Genomic DNA, 27,992 nt, shown 5'->3' with positions numbered 1-27,992 from the left:
TTTTAAATAGGATACTGACAATTCGATATGAAGTTACGAAGTGTGTGCTGCCTGCTTGTGGCGGCATCATGGTTTCTCTTGCCAACCGATGGTAAGAACATTGCATTGTCGCTAAAATATTGCTTTTATTTACTAAAACGTTCACGTAACAGTTATTTAGAAAGAATACCTCTTATGTTGTGTTACATAAAAAACACTTTTATAACAACATACCGTTTTTGAACATAAGGAACTCCGTATTTTAAAAGATGTCATTGCACAAAATTTGCTCTTTTCTTTCAAGGCTCCTTAGAAACAGTTAATATTAGCGAAATAATCGTGCTGTGATAATATGTAGTTGTGTATTTTAGACCTTCCCAACGCTTTACTTGCGGAACAACATTTTTGTGGGTAACAATTAACCATTTAAAAGCAGTTATCTGGGACTTAATAGTCACTTTTATCGTTTAGTTTCAACAAATTACCACACATAGGTTAAACAAATTGTGGTATTAGGCAACAATGGTTTAGAATACCCCTTTGTCTGTTATTATTGCGAGTAGTTAAATAAGCCAAATACTGTTTGTATTCTGAAATTCCAGATAACTTGCTAGGGTGGGTCTTGATGAAGCTAAATAAATAAAAAATAAAAAAATAAAGTTCCGCAAGGCCTTGGTCTAATAGCTTAGACTTGAACAAAAACTAGTGGAAGCCAATAATGCTTTTAGGGCCAATAAAAAATGTTACTTTTTGGCAGCACTTCAGTGCTACCAGATTATGCGAGTTGAGGTGTTTGGAATGGTTGCCGTGGACAATAAAACTCAAGTGAACTGCCTTGGCGATTCAAGTTGCCTTCAAATGGTATCGGACACAATCACCTCTCTCGGCTCTATAGGTAAGTCTCTAAGAGTTAACTCTGCTTCAAAATCAACAATCTGTCCATAACCGCAAAACAAAATAAATTGCATGTCTATCTGAATGCCTATCTTGTTAAGCTTAGGGCCTAAGCCCCCAGTTATGAACACGACATGTCTACTCTTGAACCATAAAAGTCTTCTATCAATATCTAAAGTCATCTGGAAACGTTGTTTAGATTCCAGCCTCACCATTCGGAACACGTCTTTATCACTAATAGCGAGGCACCATTGTAGTCGTAGATTGTCCATGGATACGAGGACGGGACTGTGTAGGGCTGGTGAAAATTCAAAAAAAAGTTATGTAAATATCGTGACCCGTAATTTTTGCAAGTAGATTTTAAATTCCAATGTTAAATGGGTTGTCGCCTAAAAACGAATCAAAAATGTGATATAATCGATACTCCCGAACTAATAGCTGCACGTTTCACACGTTCAAGGAGTTTAATAGACTGGCCTTTCATCCGATAACAGCAGTTTTATTAATCTTACTTATTTGTGACGCCACATCTTTTAAATGACTATAGCAATCCCGACGCCCCTTAACAAGGCAAAACAACTATCGACCTGATACTGATGCTCATTTGGTTTATATTGAAACGACGTTCCATTGGTTTTACCAGCTTTCACATGATATAAAAATGTTACTGTTCGAAAAAAAAAAATAAAGGAGGCGTTACGGCGGTTTTTATTGCCAATTTAGAAACTCGAACTTGTCTGCCCGTTAGTTGACAACAAATATGAAAAAAATAGTATTAATATAGAAGAATAAAAATTAGAAGAATACTTTACCAGACTTATTAAGATAATTGTTTGGCATTTACCAGCTGCCCGCGGCTCGATGAAGATGGGCATGTGCATTCCGACCGCCTCCTGTGATGGGATGACTTGCGACAGACTTAAGTCGTCTGGCTCAATGGGCTCTATCAGCCAGTCCATGACATTGGAGAAATGCTTGATGTCCTGCTGTTACACCGATTTGTGTAACGACGGATCCAGGTTAGGAGAGGCTTCGACAACCGCAAGTATCCATGAAATAACCACGCCCAGCACTGCTGCCTCAACGACCAGCAGTACAACCGCTTCCGATACAACCAGCAGTACAACCGTAGCTAAAATGACCACCGTCATGTCGCAACTTTCCACAGCCGTTGTTGATTTCACGACTGGACAAGTTAAAGAGTCGTCCGGTGCTTTTGTCGGTAAGCTGATAACGATATTTGTGTACGTCTACCGCATGCCTTACTTATATCGAAACTATCTTAAGAAGTACATTTATTTATCCCACACCATAACGGCGCAGTTTCTGTGTTGGAATCGATCTAGTTTTTTGCAAACCAAAATGATCGTCAGGGACGTGATTTGTCTGATGCAAACCTAAGAAGTGCCCAGTTTAACAACTCAAACTTCATTAACGGATAAGTTTCATTTCGCGGAAAGTCATTTCGGCTACATTACCTCATTCCAATATGAAGCATTTCAGTGTTCACTGAACCTTATGAAGGGCTGTCCAACTCACAATTCTAAATCATGTCGTTTTTCTTATCCTAGAAACAATGGGATCAGGGGAAGAGCCTACGGTAGCCAGTGTCTATACGGCTGATGACGGATGTGGCCCCCTTAGACGAGATGCCATGGTCGGCGTGACGCAATCACTGACGTCACCCCACTGGCCACGTAATTACTCTACCAGGGTAGCATGCAGGTGGACCATCTTTGCGCCTCCTTCTCACGTGATTCAGCTTACTGTAGAGTCGTTTCGAACCGAAAAGTGCTGTGGCCGTGTAGTGGTAAGTGGTCCTAAAAATGTCCGTGGCCCAAATGTCCATTTAATAGCGATTCGTGGGTCTCCACGTGCTCTAAATTTAGACACAAACATTTTCTATGTAAATTCAACTCAAAAACAGGCGAAATGGTTTCTATCAATTTATTTTTTATGAAATACATGCTCCTGAAATTTGGCTACAAGATTCGGAATTCTTAGCTCTGCTGATGACAGAGCACAGTGCATATTTTGCTCAACCTCAAGACGGTTACGCTGCCTGGACTTCATATTTACAAGATCTGCTATCTCCAACACATTAGCTAAAACCCTTTGTTAGGATACAACGACCTTTGTTGCTAAAAAACTATTTTTATTTAAACAAAGCGCATAATATCCACATTATAACAAAACAGTAGAATCAGTTTAAATGGCTCTGTGGCCCATTGGAAATGTCTTGGTGGCCTAGTACTGGGCCATGGCCCACAGTTTGGGAACCACTGAACTAGAACAATGAAAAACACCACAATTAATACTCGAGATAATTTACATTTCCTGGGTATCGAGCACAATTTATATATTATATATATTTATTGGCAAATAATTTTTTTTTTAATTGGTTGTTGAAAAGTAATTATTTCTGGCATAATATTATGGACAGCGACCGGAACTATAATAAAATGTTTTTAAATGCGTACATAACAATTGATAGAATTTGGAAATTGATCATTTTTAAAATAATATTCTTAAATGTGACATAGGTTAAACCAGCGGTTCTTAACCGGGCGGGCGCTCCCCCATGCAATTCTTAGCGGGCCGCAAGCTCTTAGTTAATATTTAATTTTTTGCAATGATTCGAATAATCCAATGGTTTCGTTTGGGTTGTAGAAGCGCTGTACAAACTCTGTTTTGCCAAGTTTAACGTTAAAACTGCAAAAAATGTTCGCGCTCCGCGAAACACGATAGCGCAGTGTTTAATTTTTGCGCTTGACATTTTTATTTGCGCTCGACATCACAGCCTTTCAACTGTGGAGTAAATGCCCTCACAACACGTTTGTCAAAATCAGCTCGATAAAAATCAATGTGTATAGCACGAGCAATTTGGTGTGTGCCCAATGCGAAAAGCCTCCTTAAATTACAGTTTAGCGCCAATTCAACTAATAAAACTCGATTTTTTAGCGCTTCGCACGACCATCATCAAATTCACTATTTTCAAGTTGTTTCAGTGAAATTTAATTGAAAACGCCGAGTTGATTTTCGTAGGGGGGCGCAAGGCATAGGAAAATTATCAAAGGGGGGAGAAAAAAAATAAAGGTTAAGAACCACTGGGTTAAACCTATGGTCGAACAACTTGCGTAATTCCAATTCCTTTTGACTTAGACCGGTTTCTGATAATACTTATGTTCACTGCACCTTTTTACTTGTTAAAGCCACAGAGTCTTGGTAATGCTACAAAATAGTCGATATTTCTTTAAAAAGATTTAAACCCAGAACTTGTGTTAATTTAATATTCCCCTCTATGCAGCTTTGCACAGCGATTTGCTTTAAACTAAAGCTTTTTTTCTTTACGGCATAACGTCCAGGTTTGCGAAGCATTTGCAAGCTTTGCACATCTCACCATTTCGGCTTCTGTGAGTCACGCTTACGTTTTATAAATAAGTGCAAGCTTTCGACAATGTCCTTGCAAAATTCCCACCGTCCAGGTTTGCGGAGCATTTGCAAGCTTTGCACATCCCACCAATTCGGCTTCTGTGAGTCACGCTTACGTTTTATAAGTAAGTGCAAGCTTTCGACAATGTCCTTTCAAAATTCCCCTTGTCCGTTGCTTTGTGCAATCGGTTTGCGGCTAATTGTAATTCAGTTACTATTGCTTCCTTACGCCGGCTAGTTACGTGCCCTGGTTCGACCAGCAATTAAACGAATCGTTTCCGATTTGCTGATGACACGCTTATGTTGCATGGTGCCAATTGTGCATTTTTTGGACTATGGTTTGGCGAAATACAAAATGGATTTCCAGGGCTTTGACAAACGACAAATTAGAGAACTGATCTATATGAAAAATATGGAACTTATAATTTAACGTGAACGCAATAATTTTTGTATTTACGATTTAAAAACGGAAAACTGTCTATTTTATTGTTAAAACGATTACATGGTATTAGAAATTCATGCTAAATCTAGTCGCCATCCCGATGTAACTCTTTATCCGCTATTCAGGCCACTGATGTTAAGTTTACAAACCTCTTCTTTTCTATTTATTTCAACTAATTAGTAACCATTGACCTCACTATTTACTTCCTAAAGTCATAGGTGGTTGTTTAAATACGTCCGATGTAGCTCGGGCGTTGATAAGTTTTAAACGCTGCTTTACAACATTAGGGCCTAACGCTGTAAAATTACTGCTATACATGCTCGTCGTGTATTCGTCTTGAAAGTCTGTAAAGAAGCATTTTGTTAGTTAATAATGGTGAGCAAATTAGTAAATTTAGTTTTAGTAAAACGTAATAGTTGCACTAAACATTGCAATCGATTCGCACAAAGAGCAAAATATTGTTCGTTGAATTTTGTGGAGTCTTGTTGCATGTAAAGCTTAGAGTTTGTGTGGGCCACGACGCTGCTCATCTGCCATTCTTTAATTTAAGTACATAATCCTGTATTTTTAAGCAACCATTAGCCTCCGGCCTTTCCATGATAAATATTCTGTCCTACATGAAAGAATTGGGCATTACAATGATGCACTGAACTGAACAAAGCAATAACTAATGCGATTAATAATAAAATATCCAGCAAACGACCCAAGTGTGCTTAAATATTTGCTCTTTTAAAGATCCATGGAAAATCCCTCTTCAGTAAAGGGCTGGTTTTGAAACAAGTTTATGAAACAACAAATTACATAACATATTCACAGCTTCTCACATATGTACACGAATGAACGCATATGTAAGTTGTTGACCCCTCGTCACTTTAGTTTATTGCCCATTGTTATCTTTATACACAGGTGCACCCTATTGGTGACGCAAGTGAAGGAGCAAGGGAAGTACTTTCTGGGTCTTTATCACCTGGTACTCAAATCATCAGTCGAGTAAATGCCATAGTTTTGAACTTCACCAGCGATTCGCCATTTTCTTACGGCGCCTTCCAACTCAATTTTACAGCTATTGGTAGGTAACTCTTTAAGTCGTGTAGCTTCGTATCCTTCGTTTCAGCTATCTATTTAAGCTGCAAATTTTTGTTCTGTTATTACATGAAACGGGTATTTTAATATTGCATTGAAGATATAGTTTTAAAATTTAAAATAGTTTTGAATTACATTTAACAGTTTCTCATGAAAATAAAATTTACAAAGATGCGGAATCGCAAAACTGCTACTTTAACTCGTTCAAAATCCCTTGAATGTATAATTTAAATTTTAAATAGTAGTAACACAGGCAATAACGTCTTGAACTTTCTTTTCTGCAAAACGTAAATAGAAGGTTTTCGATATTTTTTGTTTTAGTGCTACCGACCAATTCATAAACGCATGTACGATTGCACGTGTATTAAGCTTTTTCTGTTAACGTTATTTGGCGTGGAAACACGTCATTCGAAAATATAAAAGGCCAAAATGGTTTTGTCTTATAATAAAATTACTCTTGTTTTTGTTTTTCAGCATCGACGAGAGGTAAGTTTTTCATGTTAATATTTTGTTAAAGGTTGCGTAAAACATAGTTTCCCGGCCGTAGGTATATGTTTCCCATTGGGGTAATTTTTGTTTTCACAAAACTCTATATTTGAAATAACATCCGTGGCAGCGTCATAAAGCACTGATTGACTGCAGTTTAATCCTAATATCTTGGCTATGGTGTTTCCAGCTGTGTATACGTTTCTTCAAATATATATTTTAAAAAAATCGTTCAGGTATAAATGAATTGAAAAAACAATCCATTCTTATTACAGAAGATTGCTCTATTTGTAATACGACCAAAACCTAGGAATTCAAAACCAAAACTAACAAAGATAATAAAAACATTGCTAATTTTTACTGTTAACTATAATTTTACGAACTCTTTTATTGTTTAGTTACAACAACGTCGCAGCCAAGTACAGTCGTAACATGTAAGTTTGAGTCGGGTGGTACTGGTACTTTTCAGAATGAATATATTAGCAATTTTTATGCAAGTTGATATTTTAGTTATCAGTATGGAATATTTTATGTTGTTCAACTTAATGATGGACGACATTATGATCTTTTTTGCTGAAACATTACTATTGTTTCTGGATTTTTATAAGCGTCGAATTGTTTAGAACAGGCTTACACAACTCAAAATGTGAAGCACCGCAACAAACAGATAAGTTACAAAGGCCTCATACTGAAGTTAATTGACATTTTTTAAAAGACGGTACAAAGCGACGTCATAACATGATGTCATTAAACAACTATTCTTAAAAACACCTGTTGTTCTCGAGCGAAAAATATCTATATTTGCGCGAACTGCTAAAAATGCGTTTAATTGTTATTTACTGGCAAAACTTTAGACTTCAAAAGGTGGCGTATTAAGCACACAAAATAAATTCGCATTGCTCGAATAACGGAATTTGTGGTCTGATTTTATAGAAATTGCACGTACAAAACATAGTAAAAACAAACCAAAAAAGATAAAAAAAATTGTATTTACAGAGTAAAGTTGGCCAAAATGTAGCTTAGGGGATCTCTGTCTTGAATTACTCTCTTCTGGTGCCCCCCTTCCTCTTTTGGTGACCATGGTTTTCAAAAGCCACCAAAACCGACTAATCCACGTAAAAATTATACACACGCTAATCAACTCTCCTCTCGGCGACTCTTTGTTGAACTACTAAAAAAAAATGCGTCTTTGCGTAAAAAGTTTGCCAACCCCTGAATTGATCTTTAACTAAACTATTGTACGCCAACAGTCACTTCACGCAGTGAAAAACAAGGTCCGCATTTATTTAAAATATAAACATTTTGCCGAAAAATCGCGGGCCGCATGCTGTACGTTGTGCAGGCCTGCTTTAAAAGAATGCTTGTACAATACAACGGGTATAAAAAGTTTCTAATCTTAATGTTTTTCAATTTTTTTTTTTTAATTCCGCAAAAAACAAAAGTTGATAACTAATTTTTAGGCGAAAAATTGTGAAATTATAGCATGTTTTTTGTTGTTTTTGTTTAAAATGAGACTTTTTTTCTGTTCTTTTAAAGAATTATTTTCTTTTCGGTTATTTTTTTTTCGATAACCGATTAAATATTGCCGCGAAAGCTGTGCGAACCGGGCGGGGTATACTAACAATAACCGCTCCTCAGATAAATCTCATCAACTACAATATCGCCACTATTATTAATGAATGAAATGACGAAAAGGGCACAAGAAAAACAAATTACAATAAGAAAGCTTTTAGGCCGGTAACGACCATTTACTTTTGTGTATCGCCATACTTCTTTTTATAGCCGAATATTTCTCAGAAGTTCGAACGGAGGATAACATTGCGAAAAAGCGTAACATATTGGGGGAACTTTCGGCATATTTCCATCGATAAATGACATACCTTGCACATAAAAGGACACACTTTACAAATGTTTTGCACGATTCGTCGTGGTGCACTCAAATAAAGGGAATCAATTGTGATAATTGCGCCCAAGTTAAACTTAATCTGGGAAGCTTGTTAGTTTGTTTTCGATTGTTGATTTGTACATGTTTCGATATATGCTTTTCCAAGGCAAACCTGCACTGCCGCCGGTGTCATTAAGAAGACCATGTTTACTTTTTTTTTGAAGATCATGTTTACGTACTTACAACATTAATTTTTTTTCACTATAGCACCATCTTGCGGTCAAGATGTTTCAGCATCCCTGAATCCCAACCCGATTACTTCTCTCGGGTATCCCAACAACTATCCTTCCGAATCTTCATGCTTTTGGAGGCTGATTGCTCCACCTGGGATGCAAGTTCGCCTGGTGATCGACCGTTTAAACACGGAATCATGCTGCGACTATTTAGAGGTCGGAAATCAGGACAAATAGTTTTCGATAAAACTAATGGAACAGAAAAACGTTTTTGTTCTAGAGCTTTTTGACTATGTCGAACATAAAATCGGATGACGTTAATTGAGGAAGATAGATTTATTTTTCTACATCAGTGTACCGCTAACTTTTTTGGCACGCCTTCGAATATGGTTTTCTAAACATGCACTGCACCCAACGAAAGAAATTTTACTTACTTTGATTTATTTGATCGTGTCGGACTTAAAGGGAACAAAACTAACAAGATAAAACAAAAACACCTAACAACATCATGCTAAAAGTTATGCTAACACCAACCTTAGTAATGAAATTGTATAATATTAGAGTGATGTACACCCAGCGATAGAAATTTCACTAACTTTTATTTAATTGATCGTGTCAGACTCGAAGGGCAACAAAACTAACAAAATAAATCAAACAACACCTAACAACAGCATGCTAAAAGCAGTGCTAAAACTAACCGTAGTAATATAATTTTATGATCGTTGAATGATGTGTGTCTGGTTTGATTTATAGCGACGTGTGGCAAAGCTCTAAACTTTGGAGAAAAACACAATCTTGGTGTGTTTACGAATAACCGACGTGATAATCTCGTTTATGCTTATTAGGCAACATGATTGATCACACTTATCAGTACTTTGCTGCATGTAACACGCGTTTTCCTGTGCTACTTCGAAATAATTCTAAATTCCCAATCTACAATATATAAAAGTCACATTACTTGCGAGCTTTTTCGGGGCCAATCCACTTAGGGTAAATATATTTTAACAAACTATATTTGCTTCCAACTGTTGGCTTGCAATGGGTGCAACATTGGTTTCTCTTTTATATATATAATTAAAATACGATTGCTCCAGCCTTTTATTGGTTTTGCGCCGAAGTGTATCATAATTGTGAGCATTTTTTATATTTTAATTACTACAATTTAACAAATGTGTGGGTATAATACAATATGTAAGCATTTTATTCTCGTATTTTAACTTAAATACGAAACATTGTACCACGGCCTCGGAAAATGTGAAACAACACACCAGGGCGACAATTGTTTGCGTTTTAAGTTAAAAAGACATGTAGCCTTGTGTATTTGTTTATTAGGTGTTCGACAGTAGTTCTTCGTCGATAGCGTATTCGGTCGGTCGCTTTCAGGGTAATATCATGAATCGAACTATCCAGTCTACAAGTGGCTTCCTGTATCTTTCATTTATTTCTGATTCCTCCGTCACTAAACAAGGTTTCACGGCCCGGTATTTTGGTGAGTAAAAGCTTATTACGATAATTGCTGCCCAGAACGTTTGCGACTTTATGGATGTCTGGTAACCTATTTCCAAGATTAATACACGTGCTGTTTACATGTAGAGCATCCACGGGCATTATTAGTTAATTGGCTTAACCAGCGTCTTTTTAATAGTTCATTGATTTTGGACATTGCTCTTTATAAAACAAATGCTAACAATGTGGTACACTGTTTTAAAATTGGATGCCAATTATAGCTACTCCTCATATGCAGTTTAAAATAGACCTTAACTTCAAGTTGTTATTGCAACAGAGTTTTTTTATAAAACATGATAACACATTTTTTTTACGATTTTGCATTTTATTATGGCACCTATTCGAATTTTCCATTTGCGGACTTCTTACAAACATTTATTTTTATGCTTTGCAGCCGTTGATTCGCCACCGATCCAAACTACTACAGCGCCTACAAGTAAGTTTTGTTTTAAGCTGCAAACTGTTTGCACACGCAAAAAATTATTCTGTTTCGAAAAGTGTAAAGTTTTAAGTTTGCATATTTCCTATGGAACGTAGAAGTATATGTATAACTTTCGAATAAAGTCTACTCTACATATATTACACTGTGCATTTGCTGTTTTGTGTGTGATTTATTTATTTTAATGCTACAAACAACTTATTGCAAGCAGTTTTTCAAAGGAAGTATAACAAACAAAATGTTAGGTAAAAAAGTTAGTCGGCCCGCAAAAGAAGTGTAGGTGGTTAAAAGTAAAACAAAATCCTCTGTACAAAGCAAATAAAAAGTAATTTATTTATGAATAAAACCGCCTGAATGCAAACCAAATTTGTTTAAATACACGTTCACTGCCCGTTAAAACTACATTTTATTTATATCTAGTAAAATCAATTTATTTTTTATAAAGATGAGAACCCTAATCCTGAGTGCCAAATTGAAGCGGTTGCATCAAGCGAACCTAAGGTGATCAACTCCCCTGGGTTCCCGAGTGCATACCCAAGCAACTTGGATTGCGAAGCAATAATCACGGCCCCGCCCGGAATGCAAGTTCGCCTTGTTGTACATTCTTTGAATACGGAAGAATGCTGCGACTACTTGCAGGTTCGTATATAATTCTTGTAATAATTTGACTTAACAATATTCTGGTAATCAAATCCCTATACATACAGTATGTCAAATTGTTCATTATAAAATTTTGATTTGGGCCTTAAAAGCCGAACCTCACTTGATATTTATTTGGGAGCAATTACTTGCTCAAGCGAAAGTTCACATTCTATATCTGTATAATGTGCATTTAACCATGTTATATGCAAATACTGGTAAACCATAGAATATCGTTTTATAGCGATAGTAGCCGCCATTTGTAAGTGTTATTTGGAAAAAAATGTTAACCTCGACACACACAGTTAGAAACATTCGCAAACCGCCGTGGATGAGTTGTTTTCTAGTTTTCAACTTTTGTTTTGTTTTTAATTTAGATTGATTCCAATGCATCCTCAATCCCGATCATCACACTGAAAGGCACCGTATTTGACCGAACAGTTGAATCCACCATTGGCTACATAAGACTTCTTTTTCACTCGGACGCTTCAATTGTTAGGTCGGGATTTAATGCATCATACAGTGGTAAGAAAAGTTCTGCTTACTCACCCAATATTTGGCACAACTCAACCGGTCGTGTGAACGACAATAGAAACCCACAAATTTGTTTTAAGTGATTAGTATGTCATATGGTGATCATAAATGAAACTATGTCAAAGAATTTTTTTTGCATATTCTAGCGTTTGTTGCGCCACCATCTACAACCACACCTGCATCAAGTGAGTTTGTATATTTTTTATTGGACAATCCATTTGTAAAAGAATACTTTAAAAAATGTATTTTTAGCTATGAAAATTAATTGAGATAAACTAATGCAGGGGAAGCCATCCGGCCTTAAACCAAAAGTCGAATTTCTTACTTGGTTAACCACATATAGCTGTACTGTACACATAAAAAGTTGCTCACAAAAAGGATACAATAGGTTTTACTCTTTGCACACGCTTGTGCAAGTTTTTATACACGTTAGGCGAAAAAACTGGCATTTTCCAGGTTGAATACGATTTTTACCTTTTACGTTTTAATAGCCTACCATGTCGCTTCCACTTGGACTACTGGCGTTGTACCGACGATTAAAAATACCATAACCGTTGCACAAACGCTATATTGTCCTAACTCCTATCAAATTTAATTCAACATTTAACCAAACATGTTGTTACGTATCAGGGATTCAGGGTTGATATTAAATTGAAATTCGCTTTCGCCAAATCGGGCGAAAAATATTTTGACTTTATTATACAGTTATAGTACCTTTGTGGAATCCTGCAATAATTGGTAACTTAAGCAAACGAAATCAACGATGTGTTATAAAAAGACAAAATACAACATAAATTTAAAATAGTTTTCGGTGGATTTTAAATTCGGAGAAACGTTTTCAAAATTTGAGAAACATTTGAGATTTAAGATAAATAACAATATAGGCTAGGCAATATAGAGTTGTAAAGATTTTTATGAACTAAATATTTTTGTTTTTATTTGCAGCAACAACGACATGTAAGTTGTGTATTAAAATTGTATTAAATTTTGCATGTTAACTTGACATTTAACCTAATACTTTTCGAATCTTGGCTTCTCCAATTCCTTACAATAAAAAGTTATTTTTTCGTATATAAAAATCTTATTTCTCGTTACGTTTTAGCCACGTGCGGATTTGACAAAGTGGCTACTGAACAGCCACAGGTGATAACTTCACCAGGCTATCCGAACAATTACCCAGTCAGCTTTAACTGTGAATGGGTGATCAGCGCTCCCCCTGGAAAGCAAGTTCGCGTTTTTGTTCCTTATCTGCAAATGGAATCATGTTGCGACTATCTACTGGTATGAAATAGGGACGTCTAATACTTGACATTTTATTCCTATACCGATACCCCACATTTTGAGCATTATTGGAGATTCCCAATATGAAACAATAATACATATCAATTACAGTAATAAGTCCAAGGGTATGCACGTAAGCAACACTATTCTAGCATAAGGTTGTAATAATGACTTAATTCTACAATGTAATACCAGAAAAACAAGTCAGATATCCTTTACTAATACTGTTATCCTTTACTAATGTCAAGAAAATAATCTTAAAAATGGCTTTTTCTAGATCCCGAACATTGAAATTGATTTACTAAATTAAAGTAGTTATAAAATTACCATATTCAGTTGAGCAAACAATATACTCGCGTTTCAGTAAGATGTAGTCTAAATTCAAAACATAATACTTTTGCCTGCGGTGAGGAATAAAACTACACCAGAGCTGCGTGTTAACTAAAACCATTTGGCGCATTTTGCAGTTTGATTCCAACGTGTCGTCATCGGATATCGCGCGTTTAGCTGGTGAGATTCACAATATGACAATCGTATCCACCCAAGGTCACCTTCGTCTTCGTTTTTATTCCGACTTTTCCGGTTCCTATGCCGGCTTCAATGCAACGTTTATAGGTAAAAACTTAATCTACCTTATGATATCGGCATTCGTTCGATTTAACTCTCACTTTATTATCCAGCTTATGGTCCGGAGCCAACGTCCACAACTGCCTCCACTACCACACCAATTCCGACAAGTGAGCTTTACACCCTTTAAACTGTCTGCATTAATGGATATAAAGTTATAAAAAAGATATTTTGATGTCTTGTTTTTTGTTACAAAAGTATGGGTGTTAATATCAGGGAGTCGAACCGAACCCGAACTGGAGTTTTATACGGCTTTTGCTAATTTTACGCCAAACCCGAACGTATAAAAAAATTAAGGTATCTAACTGGAAGTGAACCTAATATTTTTGGGTCCCTTAAACCTTAATCGAACTCGAACTGGTCAAAAAGCGGAAGCAAAATATTTACTTTTTTTAAAATAACGGCGCATTTTTAATGTTCAGCGTTTTTATAAGTAACTGCCTCTTTTAGAATTTTACAGCCTTTAAATTTTAACTTTTATGACCTAGAATAGGCGTGGGTAGTCTGTCAGCATTTTTTAGTTTACGATATTTGTATTGAACCTGAACCGGAACTTTGCGCCAGTTTTGAATATAACTTTGGTCGAACCGTTAACTTTTAAATTGATCCGAACCGAAACCTGAACTATACTGGATTTTGAAAAAAAATTCTTAAACTCTCACCGAGCCTAAACTGGTTAGGTCAAACGGTTGGATTACCTGATTTATATTCTTGGTAAAATCTGTGAAATAAATATTTCAATATAATCCAAGATGTGTTTTTGTCTGTTTCTATTTTCCATTTTTAGTGTTTGTTAATATATTTTGTTTGTTTTGTTTTGCAGCCACGACAAAAGGTAAGAATAAAAGCAGCTGGATTCAGTTTTGGCATTTTTCTTTCAAGCATGCAAAATATGAAGTACATCTTATAGCTTTATCATGATATTCGATAAGCTTAGTAATTGGATATTTGACGAATTTGAGCGTATTATTTCAGGTTCTTGTGGATTCCGGGCTAACGCCACCAACACTTTGCAGCCGCTCAGTTTTCCAGAAGGTTCAGGATATTACCCTAGTAACAGTGATTGTTACTGGGAGCTTGTTGCACCAGAGGGCTCTCAAGTTCGCTTTTTAATTGATGAGTTCGATACTGAGTCATGCTGCGACTATTTAAAGGTAGAAGTATTCTATCGAACAAACCAATTTTCTTTCTACTAAGATGCTTGATTTATAAATATTCAGTTGCCAAACCAACTGTTTCTACTTTGCCTCTCTAGTGGTTCTAAACCTTTTTGGTACCCAACATAGAAGGCCTTTAATCTTAAAGAAACGGCACCCGATTTGGAGCTCTGGTTTAAACTCTAATAACTTGAATACTAACTAAATTATTTTTGGTTAATACTTCATCAACTTTTTGTCAACATACTATCTTTTTTCAACATTCAATCTTTACTGTTATATTAATTTTACATTTGGTGGTAAACTTCATACCATTTTTCTCCAGGTGCTGCAATCCGATTTAATTTTCAGGATTAATTGTTTAGTGAAAGTGCTACTCTTAAAAGTACACGACTTTTCCTAGTAGCAATATATTTTTTTATCCGTAGAATTTCCTCGCTTTATAGGAAAAATTAATTTCATAAAGGTTTATTTGAAACGCTCACACAGCTTTAACCCAAGTGTGACTTGTAAAATTGTTTCGTCAACGTCTTTCTACAAGCTTTACCCAATAAGCCCAAACATATTGCTTTTACCTCCGTTTCTCTGAGCTGTCAGAATTGTATTTTTGTTGAAATAGATTTACGACAGTTTCGAGGCGGAGAACCTTATTACAAAACTCGCGGGAACAATAAGTAGTACACGGAGATTCCAATCGTCTGGTGGACGACTTTACCTTCACTTTCATTCAGATGGTTCAGTTACTAAGAAAGGTTTCAAGGGAAAATTTATCGGTGAGATATTTTTGATTGATAGTTTTGTTTTGTTCGAAAACAACCTTTACAGAGTTTGTCGCTGGTATTAATTGTTGTCATGTCGATTCGGTCCCTAAATTGTTGTCATGTGGGATACAGTAAAGTTTTAACACAGGTCAAAATTACATTGCCTTATTTGTAAATTATAATTTATGGTATTTTCATTTTTTGTTGTAGTTAAGAACGCCGTTTACCACATGACGCTCGCAATTTTAACAATAAAAGAAAGCATTTATGATTATCGCAATCGTCCGACTTGGGGTATATTGTAACGGCCAAGGCTTCTGACAGCAACAATAGCATACAGTTGGCAAACAAAGATACATAAATTTCATTCAAAGTTTGTCTCTTGGCTTCTGTGTTTTAAACGCATCAAATTTTTTAAAACATTTTAAATAATATTTTCTAGAAATAAATTCGAATACGACTTTGAAAGGTGAGTTTGTTGACTAATGCATGTTGCGAACTATAATTTAAACATTTGTAATCTTTTTTCACTTAACGTACAAAAACTATTTGATACCATAAACAACTTTGAAATTAGTAGAAAAAAATTCTTTAATATAAAGTAAATATGAAATATAAATTTTAATATAAATTTTTTTTAATAAAATTTTATAAAGTAGAAGGGTAATTTTATTTCTTTAATTTTACTAATTTATATATTATTTTTTATTAACAGTTACGTCCGCCACATGTAAGTTCATACATATTATTATTGATACCACAAATGTAAAGAATATACGTATGTTATTCACCGTTTATTTGGGCGTTTTTTTTATAATTTTTTGGATAATAAAGATAACACTTACTTTTTATTTAGACCAATACATCATTTTTTAATACCGATTATTTTCTAATTGAATTAATTAAAAGTGTCTCTTTTTAAAACCAGAATTGTTCAGTTGAATGGAAGGTTTTTGTTGTGTTATGTTATTTTATTTTATTTATTTTAACTTTTCAGTGACGTAATTTTATCACCCACGATTTGCCTTCAGTTTGCCAGATTGAAAGAGTTGGAATAACGCCGCAACGCAACGTGACTTTACAATCTCCCAACTTTCCCCTCAATTATGGTTCGTCGGAGAGTTGCTGGATCGTGTTGACCGCGCCGGTCGGTTACCAGATTCAACTCGACCTCAGCTACTTTAACACGGAAGGCTGCTGCGACGGATTGGATGTAATTTTAATAACAATAGTTTTATCACGAAGAAAACATATGTAGAGCATCGTTACGATTTTTGTGGCTTAGGTTAAAGTTGAAATATTGAAGGCATTATAGAAGCGTAAATACGCAGTAGAATGTAGACCAGGTGGTTTTAACCAGGGGTACATGCACCCCTTGGGGTATGAAGCACCAAACTAGGGGTTACGACATGCAGTGTGAAATTATGCTGTATTTAGGCATATGTGTAAAGAATGCGTAATTTACGAAAAGCAACAACAAAAATGCCTTTATTATTGACTGAATGTTTGTGTGTTGTAAATATTGTTGAACTTACAAGACTTTTTTGAATGCAGGCGTTCAACACGTAAGTTATAATTACACTGCGTTTAATTTGTGTTATTACAATTTTATTTATTTCTGTCGACGATTATAGACACAGGGTACGAGAAAGTTTCATGAAAGCTCAAAGGGTACAAGCTAAAAATATATAAGAACTCTGGTTTAGACGAAGATCTGTTCAATTTTAAGCGTCAAGTTAATTGTTTTTATCAAACGTGTAAGTAAATAATTATTTCGTTTCAGCTTTATGATTCCAACGTCGCCAGCAAAAACAGTCTCCAGCTTATAGAGACGCTTCGAGGCGAACTTCAAAACAATCAAAGCTCCGACAGCGGCCTCGTCAAGAGATCACGTCACAACTATTGGTCGCTTCTTTTCAGCTCAGACAGTTCTGTCACGAAACGTGGATTTACCGGGATCTTATCCGCTGGTTGGTGTTAACATATAGGTCTATTTGCTGCGAAGCAAATTTCTAGCGCTTATACTAAATACTTTAAAATCCTGCAATCTTTTCAGTAAGTAAATTCGCAAAAACAGTATTTGACTAAAGATATATATACCTTTGTTTCAGTTGCGGCAACTCCAATCACCGATCTTACTTGTGAGTTTACATCTCTTGTTTTCTTGTCTCCTAAGTTTTTACTTTCACCCTATGGGAAGCCAATAAAAAGAAGTACAAAAATAAGTACAAATTCAACTCGTGTTGTAAATACTTCCAATGGGATACCTTACTGTTTATACCACTTTACCACTTATTACTTATCATTTAAAAAATAACGTACGATTTCTTTTGTAAATTGGGCCTTTTATAAAGTTGATGGATTATAAAGGGGAGGTAACTTGGATACTTGGATATAAATAAAGGTTTCGTTTCAACGAGAAAAAACCTAAACTCTCTCGTCCAGTTTGTTTGGACGACACTATCGAGCTTGAACCGGGAAAAGAAGTCACACTTACATCACCGAACTATCCTCGAAATTACGACAGCAATCTCGATTGCTGGATGGTTGTTCGCACCACACCAGGTTACCAGATATCGGTCAATTTCACAGCTTTTCTTACAGAGTCATGTTGTGACGCCCTACAGGTTAGTTATACTAAAATATTGCACCAAATCCATTAATTTAAGAATCTTTTCTCATAAACGAATAAACGAATTCTTTCTTCTTTTTTTGTTATTCTTGTTACCCGATATCTGTCATTTGGTTTTATCCGGGACAACGTGTTTCGCATGCAACAATTGCCGCGTGCCGTTTCAGGTGTACGATTCCGCGCACAAAAACGAACCTAATAAACTGCTCATCGTGGAATTGAAAGGCATCAGAGGACCTCGCCTGATAAGATCCAATAGGAACGTGTTAGCAATGAGGTTCCGGTCCGACAGATCAAACGTTTACTCTGGATTCAGCGCTGTTCTGTCGGCAGGTGGCTATTTTTTAATGCGTGTTAAAATTGTTGACTTTTTTGCATAATGGAAAAGTATGCATACCATAGTTAAGTCAAGTATGCATACCATAGTTAAGTCTACTTAAAACAAAATTTAACGAAAATTGTTTTTCTGTTTTTTGCCACTTTACCAAATAACGGTAATAACCCGTGATTATTTTAAATAGTTTAATTTGATGTCAGGTTAAAGTTTTTGTAATATTTGCCAAGTTTTTCGCGTTTCATAAAGAATTACCCTGCGACTGTTCAACATCAATTTTGGCCTGACCAGATAATATAATATCTCGTGTTTGATAAAGGAAAATGTTACAAGTCGATCCTATAAGTTGCCAACACACGATAGTTTAAAGTAGTATACGTGTTTTTTACGTCATTGTTGTCTATATAGATGTGATGCAAAACACAACCACTCCAGTAGCAACTTCGTCGGTTCCCGAAGTTACAACCACACAACCAACTGGTGAGTTAATAAAAGTAATTCCCAATGTCATTATTTTATTGTAACAAAACTTTGGTGGTTTCACGTCTGACTTTAGTGTCGCTTCAGATGGCTACCAATACTGATGCAACAATGGTAAATTTGTAATTGGTTCTCAAAACTTTTTTTTGGTTTCACCTTAGTTTGGTTACCAATCATCTAATCATGTTATAATAATCAACAATAACATTTCCGGCCACGGTGATGTCTGTCAATTCTAGACTGGCCAAAGCTGCTAACAAATAATTGAACATTTTGACTTGTACGCATTGAATGATCACTAAAAACGGTTAAACGACCCAGCTTCAAAGCCAACAAAACTATGTGGTTTATTTGCCTTAAACTTCATTTTAAGAATTCCCGTATTAAATTACTCATACCCGCATTATGCACTTATGACTGAAAAGGTTTTTAATTAATATATATAAGATTTTAAATACTTGTTATTTTTATCAACAGGTGCGACAGCCACTTGTAAGTGTTTTTTAATATGTTTGTAATATACCGTGTATAAGCACGTTTTATTCTTTCCTAGTTATAGTTTTCTTATCTGCTCTATATATGTATATATAATGTGGTGTACTATCTGTGTTATTGTGTAAGAAGAGACAAATTAATTGCGCTTTAAATTTATTACTGCTTATATTTATCGATATAGTTAAATTTCCTAATTTTTGAGTTAAACTAGAGACGTTCTCTACGGGCGTTCTAAAGCGCTGTAAATTACAAAACAATAAAACTTTATTTTAAACTGACAACGGAATTTTATTTTCAAGTTAAAGGTATCTTCGTTTACCACCTGTAATTGCTTTCAGTTTGCGGGGTTGATAGTGTTGCCATTACTCCCGGGAATGACGTTACTTTGCAATCCTCCAACTACCCCCAGGATTACGGTAGTTTGGAGAGATGCTGGATCTTGTTGACCGCGCCGGTCGGTTACCAAATTCAACTCAACTTCAGCTATTTTGCAACGGAGTCCTGCTGCGACGGACTATACGTAAGTCTAACATGAGGACAATTCCATGCTTTTATTTATATCTGTAAAATTGAGTTCAAGATTTGCAATAACGCAGATCAGTTGAAAAAAGTTTGGTCATTTATAACAGTTTATATTTATAACAGTTAGGCCAGTGGTTCTCAATCGGTGTGCCAATTCTAATGCCCAAGGTTGACAAAAGGTATTTGATAATCTTTAATCTGAATTTTGCTCAACTCCTACAACTTTTTGTGTAAGATTAGTGTGAAATAAATCCAATTAAAACTTTCTACGTTGTGCAGAGTTGACGTTTGTTGTTCCAGTTCCGTTAATTGTGACGTTTTATTGATTTACCCACGAAAAATCTTGTAGGGGTGCCGCAATCTCTTAATATTGCCGAGGGGTGCCGCAAACCATAAAAGGTTGAGAACCACTGAGTTAGGCTAACATAAGGATTTTGCTTTTTCAGCTTTACGACACGACCGCCGCACAAAGAAACGAAGATAAACTGTTACAGCATCTCCGTGGCGATCTTCAAGACAGTGAAAGTACCGGGAGCGGCATGGTCCAAAGATCACGTCACAACTACTTGTCGCTTCTCTTTACCTCCGACCGTTCCACCGTGAAACGTGGATTTACCGGAATTATCTCCGCTGGTAGTTTCTAACATAAAAATATTTTGTATTTTTCACTGTTGAAGTTTGATATCTTAATAATTAAATCGGATTTTTAATTTTTTGTTAAATAAATAATTTAATCGAACGTATTACTCTAAATACTATCGAATACTTGATTTTTTACTGTTTTATTTTTCTTTTAGTTCCGGCAACTCCATCCACCGAATTTAACAGTAAGTTTTTCATTGCTTTCGTTTACGTAACTTACTTTACAAGCATTTTTTAAATCTTCAGGAAGTAATACCGAAATCTAAAAAATAAACAAAATCCTGTATGAAAACAAGTGCTAGTGTAACTCAAAAATATTTATTTTTTTCTTTTACGGAAAAGCGTTTGTTTGCCGTTTATCATTGGCAACGACTAAACTTCACAACGAATAATACCTTGACCGTTTTGGTATATTCCAATAGTACAAGTCACACCTGGTTACAAATCATGTTTTTAAACTTTTGTTCAGTTTGTTTGGATGACACCATTGACCTTGAACCGGGAAATCAAGTCACTATTACCTCACCCAACTATCCTCGAAATTACGACAGCAATCTGGTTTGCTGGACAATTGTTCGTACAACACCCGGTTTCCTGATCTCCGTCAATTTCACAGCTTTTGTTACAGAGTCATGTTGCGACAGCATGCAGGTAGGCTCGCAAGTAATACAATGTAGTTATGATTCTGTATGGATTTGTCTTGCTTCCTAATTCCCATTTGGAACAAACCTACAATCTTTGGTTTTGCTTTATTAATTTTAGCAAACATAATTATAAATCGGCCAGTTTGTTTATGGAACTCATCGAGTGTAACTATGCCCAACACCATACCTGGGCAAACTATGGCCGCGGGCTGGATCGGTACGCCATGCAATTTATTCTGGCCCGCAGCTCATTTTCCACGATTTTAGAGTATGTTATTAAATATATTATACCCCAGGCAACCTCTGTTTTTACATACTGATTTCGTTTAAAAAAATGCAAAACAATGCTTTTTAAGCTTTATTTTCGAAAAATGATGATTTATATTATGTGTTTTTCGGATCCCTTTTTTACTCAACCCTCTCAAAACACTTTCAGTTTGTCATACCGCTTTCTCTAACATTTAAATCTAACAATTAATACTACTCTTCAGATATACGATTCCACGAGAAAATCTGTAGCCAATCAGCTTTTAATCGAGCAATTAAAAGGCAACAGGGAACCTGTTGTAATCAACTCCAAAAGAAACGTATTAGCGTTGAGGTTTTGGTCGGACGGATCGAACACTTTTTCTGGATTCAGCGCTGTACTGTCAACAGGTGGCTTTATAAATACACACTGAGTGAACAAAAGTTGACGAGCATTAATTGTATTTCATTAGAGATTCAAAATATAGTAGCCTATAGAGCAGTGGTTCTCAACCTTTTTTCTTTCGTGGCCCAACAAATTTTTTATGAAAGAAAAAACTATAAAAAAGGTTTGAACAAAAAAAGCGGAGCATATGTCAAAACAGATTATTATTTATTCAAACGTGCATTAGTGAGATACTTGCTTCTGAACAATAAATTTACGTTTCATTTACATTCCAAGCCATTATTCCTGTAAAACTAGGTATAGTGCCACAAATGAAACTAAATCCTTTAATAAATCTAGCTTTTTTAAATTTGTCTGTGGCCCACCTAAAAAGCTTCCATGTCCCACCGGTGAGCCACGGCCCACTGGTTGAGAACCGCTGCTATGTCACACATTCCCAATGGAAATTCGTATGATGCGTGTTTCAGGTCGACCATCGTGTTCTCTTTAGCCAGTTTTCGATCAAATTTATTTTCCGTCAAAATATTGGTGGCCATCTTATTTTCAATAAACCGACTTGGGCGAAACAACAAAACAAGCAATCTGTTAATTTAGTAGGGTTAATGCACAAACGTTGGCGAGAGTTCATTTGGGAGCGCTATTCAAACAGAAACATGTCGACGATTCGCAGTTTTCCAATCTCTTGACTCCAAACTTGGAAAACTTTACCTTTGACCTTTCTATTACACCGATTTTGTTTATTTAAGCATAATAATCAAAGCATTAGAAATCGCGTTATTAGCATCGGATTAAAATACGAAATATCGTACATCCCTAGTTTCGGATATTTGTCAGACAACATTGTTTAATCGAAAGTTATAAAAGGAAATCAAGAAAACTAAGAATAAATGATATAGTTGAAATAATTGAGAATTAGGTAGACACAACGACGACAAACGTGTGGCTGGGTCTTCAACCGTTTCCAAGGCTTGTAAATTTGCGAGAAAAAATTAAAAAAAATCCTATATATATATTATATTACGCAATTTGTTACCTGGGTATTTCGGTTAATTAGGTGGTTCTCATTTTCATGCTCTTGTCTTGTATGTAGAAATAATGCAAAATTCGACTACTCCAGAAGCTACAACTTCACCAGTCCCTGAAGTCACAACCACACAACAAACTGGTGAGCAAAAAATTATATTCATCTTTTACTGATATAAAATTACACAAACGTGTAGCTAAAAAGTAATGAAACAAGGCTTTTCAATAAATATTGTCCTTTCTAAGCTACAACTTCACCGATTCCTGAATTGACAACCACACAACCAATTGGTGAACAAATTTTAAGTGTTTATCTGTAACCGCTGTTGAATTCTTAGAGATTTATACTTTGAAATCTATCTGTAATATCATGACTCTTTAATTAATAGCCTATTGTTCTGAATTAATATGATACGTCTTCGTTTGTTACAATAAATTTTGTAGCACATCGCCCCCCCCCCCTCAATTTAAAATGCATCCATATTTCAGTAATCAGCTGATTAATTAACTGACCCTACAGAAAGCGTTTTGCTGAGTTTGTAAGAATATGCGTAGTTTGTATTATTTTTTAATGGGCTACCTTCTTCATTTATTTTGCATTTTATTGTTTGTTTGTTGTTGAAATCTTGTATTTTTTACAATTTTTATCTCGATTAAGTTTAAAGAAAAAAAATAATGTTTTTATTCTATATTCATTTTAATTTGAAACCTAATAAACCACTTGAACTGAGTATTTTACAATTAGGTTAGGTGTAACTAATCTAACCTGCATTATACTAATGAACCCAACTTTGATACAAATCACTTAATTTTTAGCTCCGTGTGGATTTCGAGCTATGGCAACCAACACATCGCAGTCGCTCAACTATCCCGGCTGGTCACAACCTTACCCCAGCAAGAGTGATTGCTACTGGTTACTTACGGCCCCAGAAGGCTCGCAGATTCGTTTAACCATCGCACAGGCGTCCACCGATTACTGCTGCGATTATTTAAAAGTAGGTTTCGCTTGAACATAACAAATTATGTGTTTAGGATTATGGAAATCCAAATTAGATTTGGTATAGGCTTTTTTGGATGTTCTTGTTGGGGAACTATAGTAGAATGGCTAACCTTTAGTCAGTAGTTTTTAACCGGTGAACGCGAGCTATACTGGTACAATATTTAGCTTATTTGTAAAAAATGTGCTACGCTTAATATTTAGTCTGCTGTTTTGTCTTTAATTAACATAACTTATATACTAGATCCACAGAGTAAATCATATATAGTTTACAGAAGTAGTTCTGTTATTCCTCATGCTCGTTAAAAGAGAATAAGCGAAGAAAGGCAAAATTTAACATAGTGGGTAAAGGGACTGGTAGATTAGCTCCAAGAAATCAAAGGACAATGATATTTAGCAAACCAAATTGAAAATCAATGAAAAGCCAAACGGAAAACTCCCATAAGAATATGCCTCTTTATGTCGAGCTACATGTGCACACCGTGCCAAACGCACTTCATTGTTTACCGCACAGTATGTTCACGGCGCTTCTGATTCTGAATTAAAATCAACGTAGAGCCTATACATGTCGTTTCAAGTGATTCTACATTTAAAATCTTTTTAACCATTTAACATTTAACATCACTGTGGTGAGTTTGACAAGACATTGATTTGGATCGGTATAAAGTTATGCCACGCCACGCGTCTCAATTTAGCAAGCAAACTATGTATTCAATTGGTCACTTTTATACAACAGACTCAAAGGCGAACAACGCAGGCTTAGGACAGATTTTATCCATGTTCCACGGTTACATTGGAGTCCAAAACAAAACTTCATCTATTTCATATCTTAGCGAACACGCGCACGCAAACTTTTCAACGCGAAGAAACGAAGAAAGTAATCAAATGCTTTGTTGAACAATACTATATTGCAATGAACTATAGATTTTTTAGACAAATTTTATTTTGATAATTACGCGAATCAGCTGTTAAGGCATGGTTCTCAAAGTGGGGTCCGCGAGACAATTTTTTGGGACCACGAAGCACTTAACAAAATATCAACACGACGATAGAAATGCAGAACGTCTTGCAGTTTTTTTGCATTGTTTTGTTCTTATCGTGCTAATGATTTATTAATCCTGTTTTTCGAATTAGATTTACGACAGTTCCACTGCCACAAACTTTCTTGAACGAATTGCTGGAACACCGATGGGAAATCGCGTTTACCAGTCGACCAATGGAAGCCTTTACCTGCATTTTCACTCAGACACCTATGAGAACAGTGACGGTTTTATTGGAAGTTTTATAGGTAAGAAATGTCGAAATCGCTCGTGTTTGGATTTATATATTTAAAAAATGCTTTTGTCAGTAATATCGCTGAATGAAACATTACACACATACGTGTGTTTACAACTGAAATCTAGCCCTTCTGAAGCTGCTTTTTGACCAACGATTACGGCTTACATATCATTAGTATACCGATACCATTGCAGAAACTTCACCGAATCTGTCGATCAATGAAGCAAGCAGGGCAGACTAGAAAAGCAACTAGGCTGACCTGCTTGCATCATTGATCGACAGTTTCGGTGAAGAGTCTGCAATGGCTTTCGGTATACTAATATCGCTGAAGCGTGTTTTCACCTTTTAAAATGTATTTAAAAAAACGTTATTGTTTAAACGAAGTTTGGGATCTTAATCAACTGCTTGTTTTAGTTCCCACACTTTTAACGAAAATAGAAATTATAAAATTTTGATACCAATCAATTTTACTTAAATGCGCTACAAGAATCCAATGCTAAATAAAATGCTGTGCAATTATAAGGCTTTCATTTAACCTAGTATTTATTTTCTGCAGAAGTTAAACCAACTACTCCACAAGAAGGTGAGTTAAATAAGCTGTAATGTGAAAATTGCAACATATTTTAATTTAATATAAAGTTGCCTAAAACAGCAATTGAATGTTATCATTCAATCTAAATAGGTTTGTAAGAAGAAAATTTAAAATGCATAGTGGTAATAAAAACTAATATTTAGCTTAATGATCATTGTTTTTTTATCTGCAGATCCAACAGCGGTCACCTGTAAGTTGTTATTTTATTTTTCATTTAGGGTTAATGTTGCGAGTTGTTAAAAATTGTGATCATGACATTACAATCCCAGATCTTCTAGAAAAATGCTTTAAACACCAACATCAACTTTGTGGGACTCTAAACTGATCGTTCTGCGATTTAAAAAAAATACATAATTTACTAGTTAAGCCCTGAACCACAACAAATGCTACCCAACTGCGAAATACTGCCTAATTAATTTATAGATGCATCAAAAAGTCCTCTGTGTATAAAACTGTAAAAAAGTTTTATGGGAAATGGCCTTCATTAAGAAACTGTTACTAATAATAGCGCACAAAGTTAAAAAAACTGGCATTACCAATGTTAACATTTTTTATGGTAACAAAGACATCAAATTGCAATTAGAAAAAAACGCACCTTCAACATTGTTATGGACTGGTGAATATTGTAACCGCGAATAACATGATTTAACACTTGACAAAACATGCAAAATCATCTTTGTACGTGTGGTATTTAAAATGTCTATTTTGTCCCTGCTTATGACACGTAAATCACGCAAAAGAAAAACACCAAATACAAAATAGCGCAATGCGCAGAATCCAGTATTACAAAGAGACTACGAAACAAAAATGTTGCCGTAATCATATAGATTTGACATAGCGGCCCAGAAGCTGCCTATAAGTATATACAATATACATGTCTGGTATATAACAGTTTCTACTCGATTGTTTATTTAACTATAGGGTGGATTAATCAATTTTCCTGGCTCTGTAAGCAGCGACGTGAATTTGTGAAGAAATATGACACTTAATTAAAATTTACTTCAGTTTGTCTAAGAGAGGAACAGCGATTTAATGTCACTCCTGGTCGTGATCTCATTTTGCGATCGCAAAACTATCCGACGAATCACGAATATGGTTCGGATTGCTGGATTGTGTTTATGGCACCAACCGGTTACCAGATTCAACTCAACTTCAGCTACTTTAACACGGAAACCTGTTGCGATGGAATCGCCGTAAGTATGATTTTAGTGGCGGATGGTTGAAGTAAATTTAAAAAAATACCCAATATTTATTCGTGCCATAAAACATGTTTCTATTATTTTGTGATATGATGAAGAGCAAGTTTAGCTCGTAATAAAATCGCCATATGCTAAAGACTGGATTGATAAACCTGCGTCCCGCGTCAAAGTTCTGTTAAAAGTGTATTACACAGCATCATATATATTAAACGTTATGAAGATTCCCCACCCTTGTCTTAAATTATGTATCGCAATAAACCTGTCCGAAATGCTTTTTCAGACCAAAATCTTTAATTTGAAAACCTTTTAGACAGTTTACGAACGTTGACACTTGACACCCATACTTTAATGACACCCGCACACGAATCTCTCTTTTTTTTAAATGAAACAATTTTAGGCTTGCTTTTGGTGTTTACTGACAGCGAAATAGTTTGTCGTATACATTGCAAATGTTCTTTTTAAGTTAGGCAAAACCCTATGACAAACACGCCGAACCGTCACTCGGCTTATATTTTTACAGTTTAGTTAACACACCGACAATTTCTTTTTAACCAACATTACAAAGTATGTCTCTGTGGCAACATATTTACGGTGTGTACCAACGTATAAGTCAGTTTGTTATTTTAAAAATGTAACAAAGACATTCAATCTCTGCCTTATTAGTAGGTTTTAGGTCCAGATTTCTTTAATTATTTGACCCCGCTCGCTTCTTTATTTTCCTATATTGCTGAAGCACCTTGTTAAATAGTATAAGCATCGTTGCAATATATAGCTAGTCTTGCCAACCTAATTAAGGCAGCACTAAAATCGATAAATCAACTGTTTAAATTTTTGGTAAATTACTTTTTATTACTAATTGAAACTTGATTTCCTATTACTAACGTAAACAATTTTTCAATTTTTGTTTTAGCTTTACGATTCCAACCGGACAGTTAGGGACCAAAATAAGTTGATGGAATTGGTACGGGGTGACCTTACCAGCATTGAAGGAGCCGGTGTTTTAAGGAGGTCCACTCACAATTACTTGTCTATTCGCTTCTTCTCAAACTATGGTGTTTCCAACCGTGGATTTACTGGAATCGTATCTGCTGGTTGGTATTAACCAATTGTATACTAAAACTACA

The 27,992-nt window shown here is 35.5% G+C and overlaps 1 protein-coding gene across 1 annotated transcript; it reads left to right on the top strand.

Annotated features, from left to right (window-relative positions):
• Window positions 1-27,970, top strand: LOC146133206 (cubilin-like). Its single transcript, XM_083397678.1, has 38 exons — window positions 1-91; window positions 737-874; window positions 1,721-2,095; window positions 2,445-2,683; window positions 5,654-5,816; window positions 6,305-6,316; window positions 8,469-8,650; window positions 9,767-9,923; window positions 10,335-10,376; window positions 10,825-11,018; window positions 11,396-11,543; window positions 11,699-11,737; window positions 12,655-12,833; window positions 13,301-13,448; window positions 13,514-13,570; window positions 14,284-14,295; window positions 14,436-14,614; window positions 15,237-15,390; window positions 15,821-15,847; window positions 16,094-16,108; window positions 16,410-16,591; window positions 17,162-17,348; window positions 17,490-17,519; window positions 17,824-18,005; window positions 18,178-18,343; window positions 18,753-18,824; window positions 19,658-19,839; window positions 20,288-20,474; window positions 20,639-20,668; window positions 20,953-21,134; window positions 21,619-21,784; window positions 22,870-22,944; window positions 23,619-23,797; window positions 24,934-25,087; window positions 25,634-25,660; window positions 25,842-25,859; window positions 26,675-26,862; window positions 27,779-27,970. The coding sequence occupies exons 1-38, from the start codon at window positions 28-30 to the stop codon at window positions 27,968-27,970; spliced, it is 4,923 nt and encodes a 1,640-aa protein (XP_083253804.1). The 5' UTR covers window positions 1-27.
• The last annotated feature ends 22 nt before the right edge of the window (window positions 27,971-27,992 follow it).

This window comes from Ascidiella aspersa, chromosome 9, assembly GCF_963924565.1.
Source record: "Ascidiella aspersa chromosome 9, kaAscAspe10.2, whole genome shotgun sequence".
Taxonomy (NCBI): Eukaryota; Metazoa; Chordata; class Ascidiacea; order Phlebobranchia; family Ascidiidae; genus Ascidiella; species Ascidiella aspersa.
This window is presented reverse-complemented; position numbering and strand designations above follow the sequence as displayed.

What these genes read in the sequence shown, in the direction of transcription:
- LOC146133206 (XM_083397678.1), top strand. Translation starts at nt 28, where the DNA reads ATGAAGTTACGAAGTGTGTGCTGCCTGCTTGTGGCGGCATCATGGTTT. An exon ending in AATGCTGCGACTACTTGCAG is followed by an intron (nt 11,019 to 11,395) that starts GTTCGTATATAA and finishes TTTTTAATTTAG; the next exon opens with ATTGATTCCAATGCATCCTC. An exon ending in CAGCGCTGTTCTGTCGGCAG is followed by an intron (nt 18,344 to 18,752) that starts GTGGCTATTTTT and finishes TTGTCTATATAG; the next exon opens with ATGTGATGCAAAACACAACC.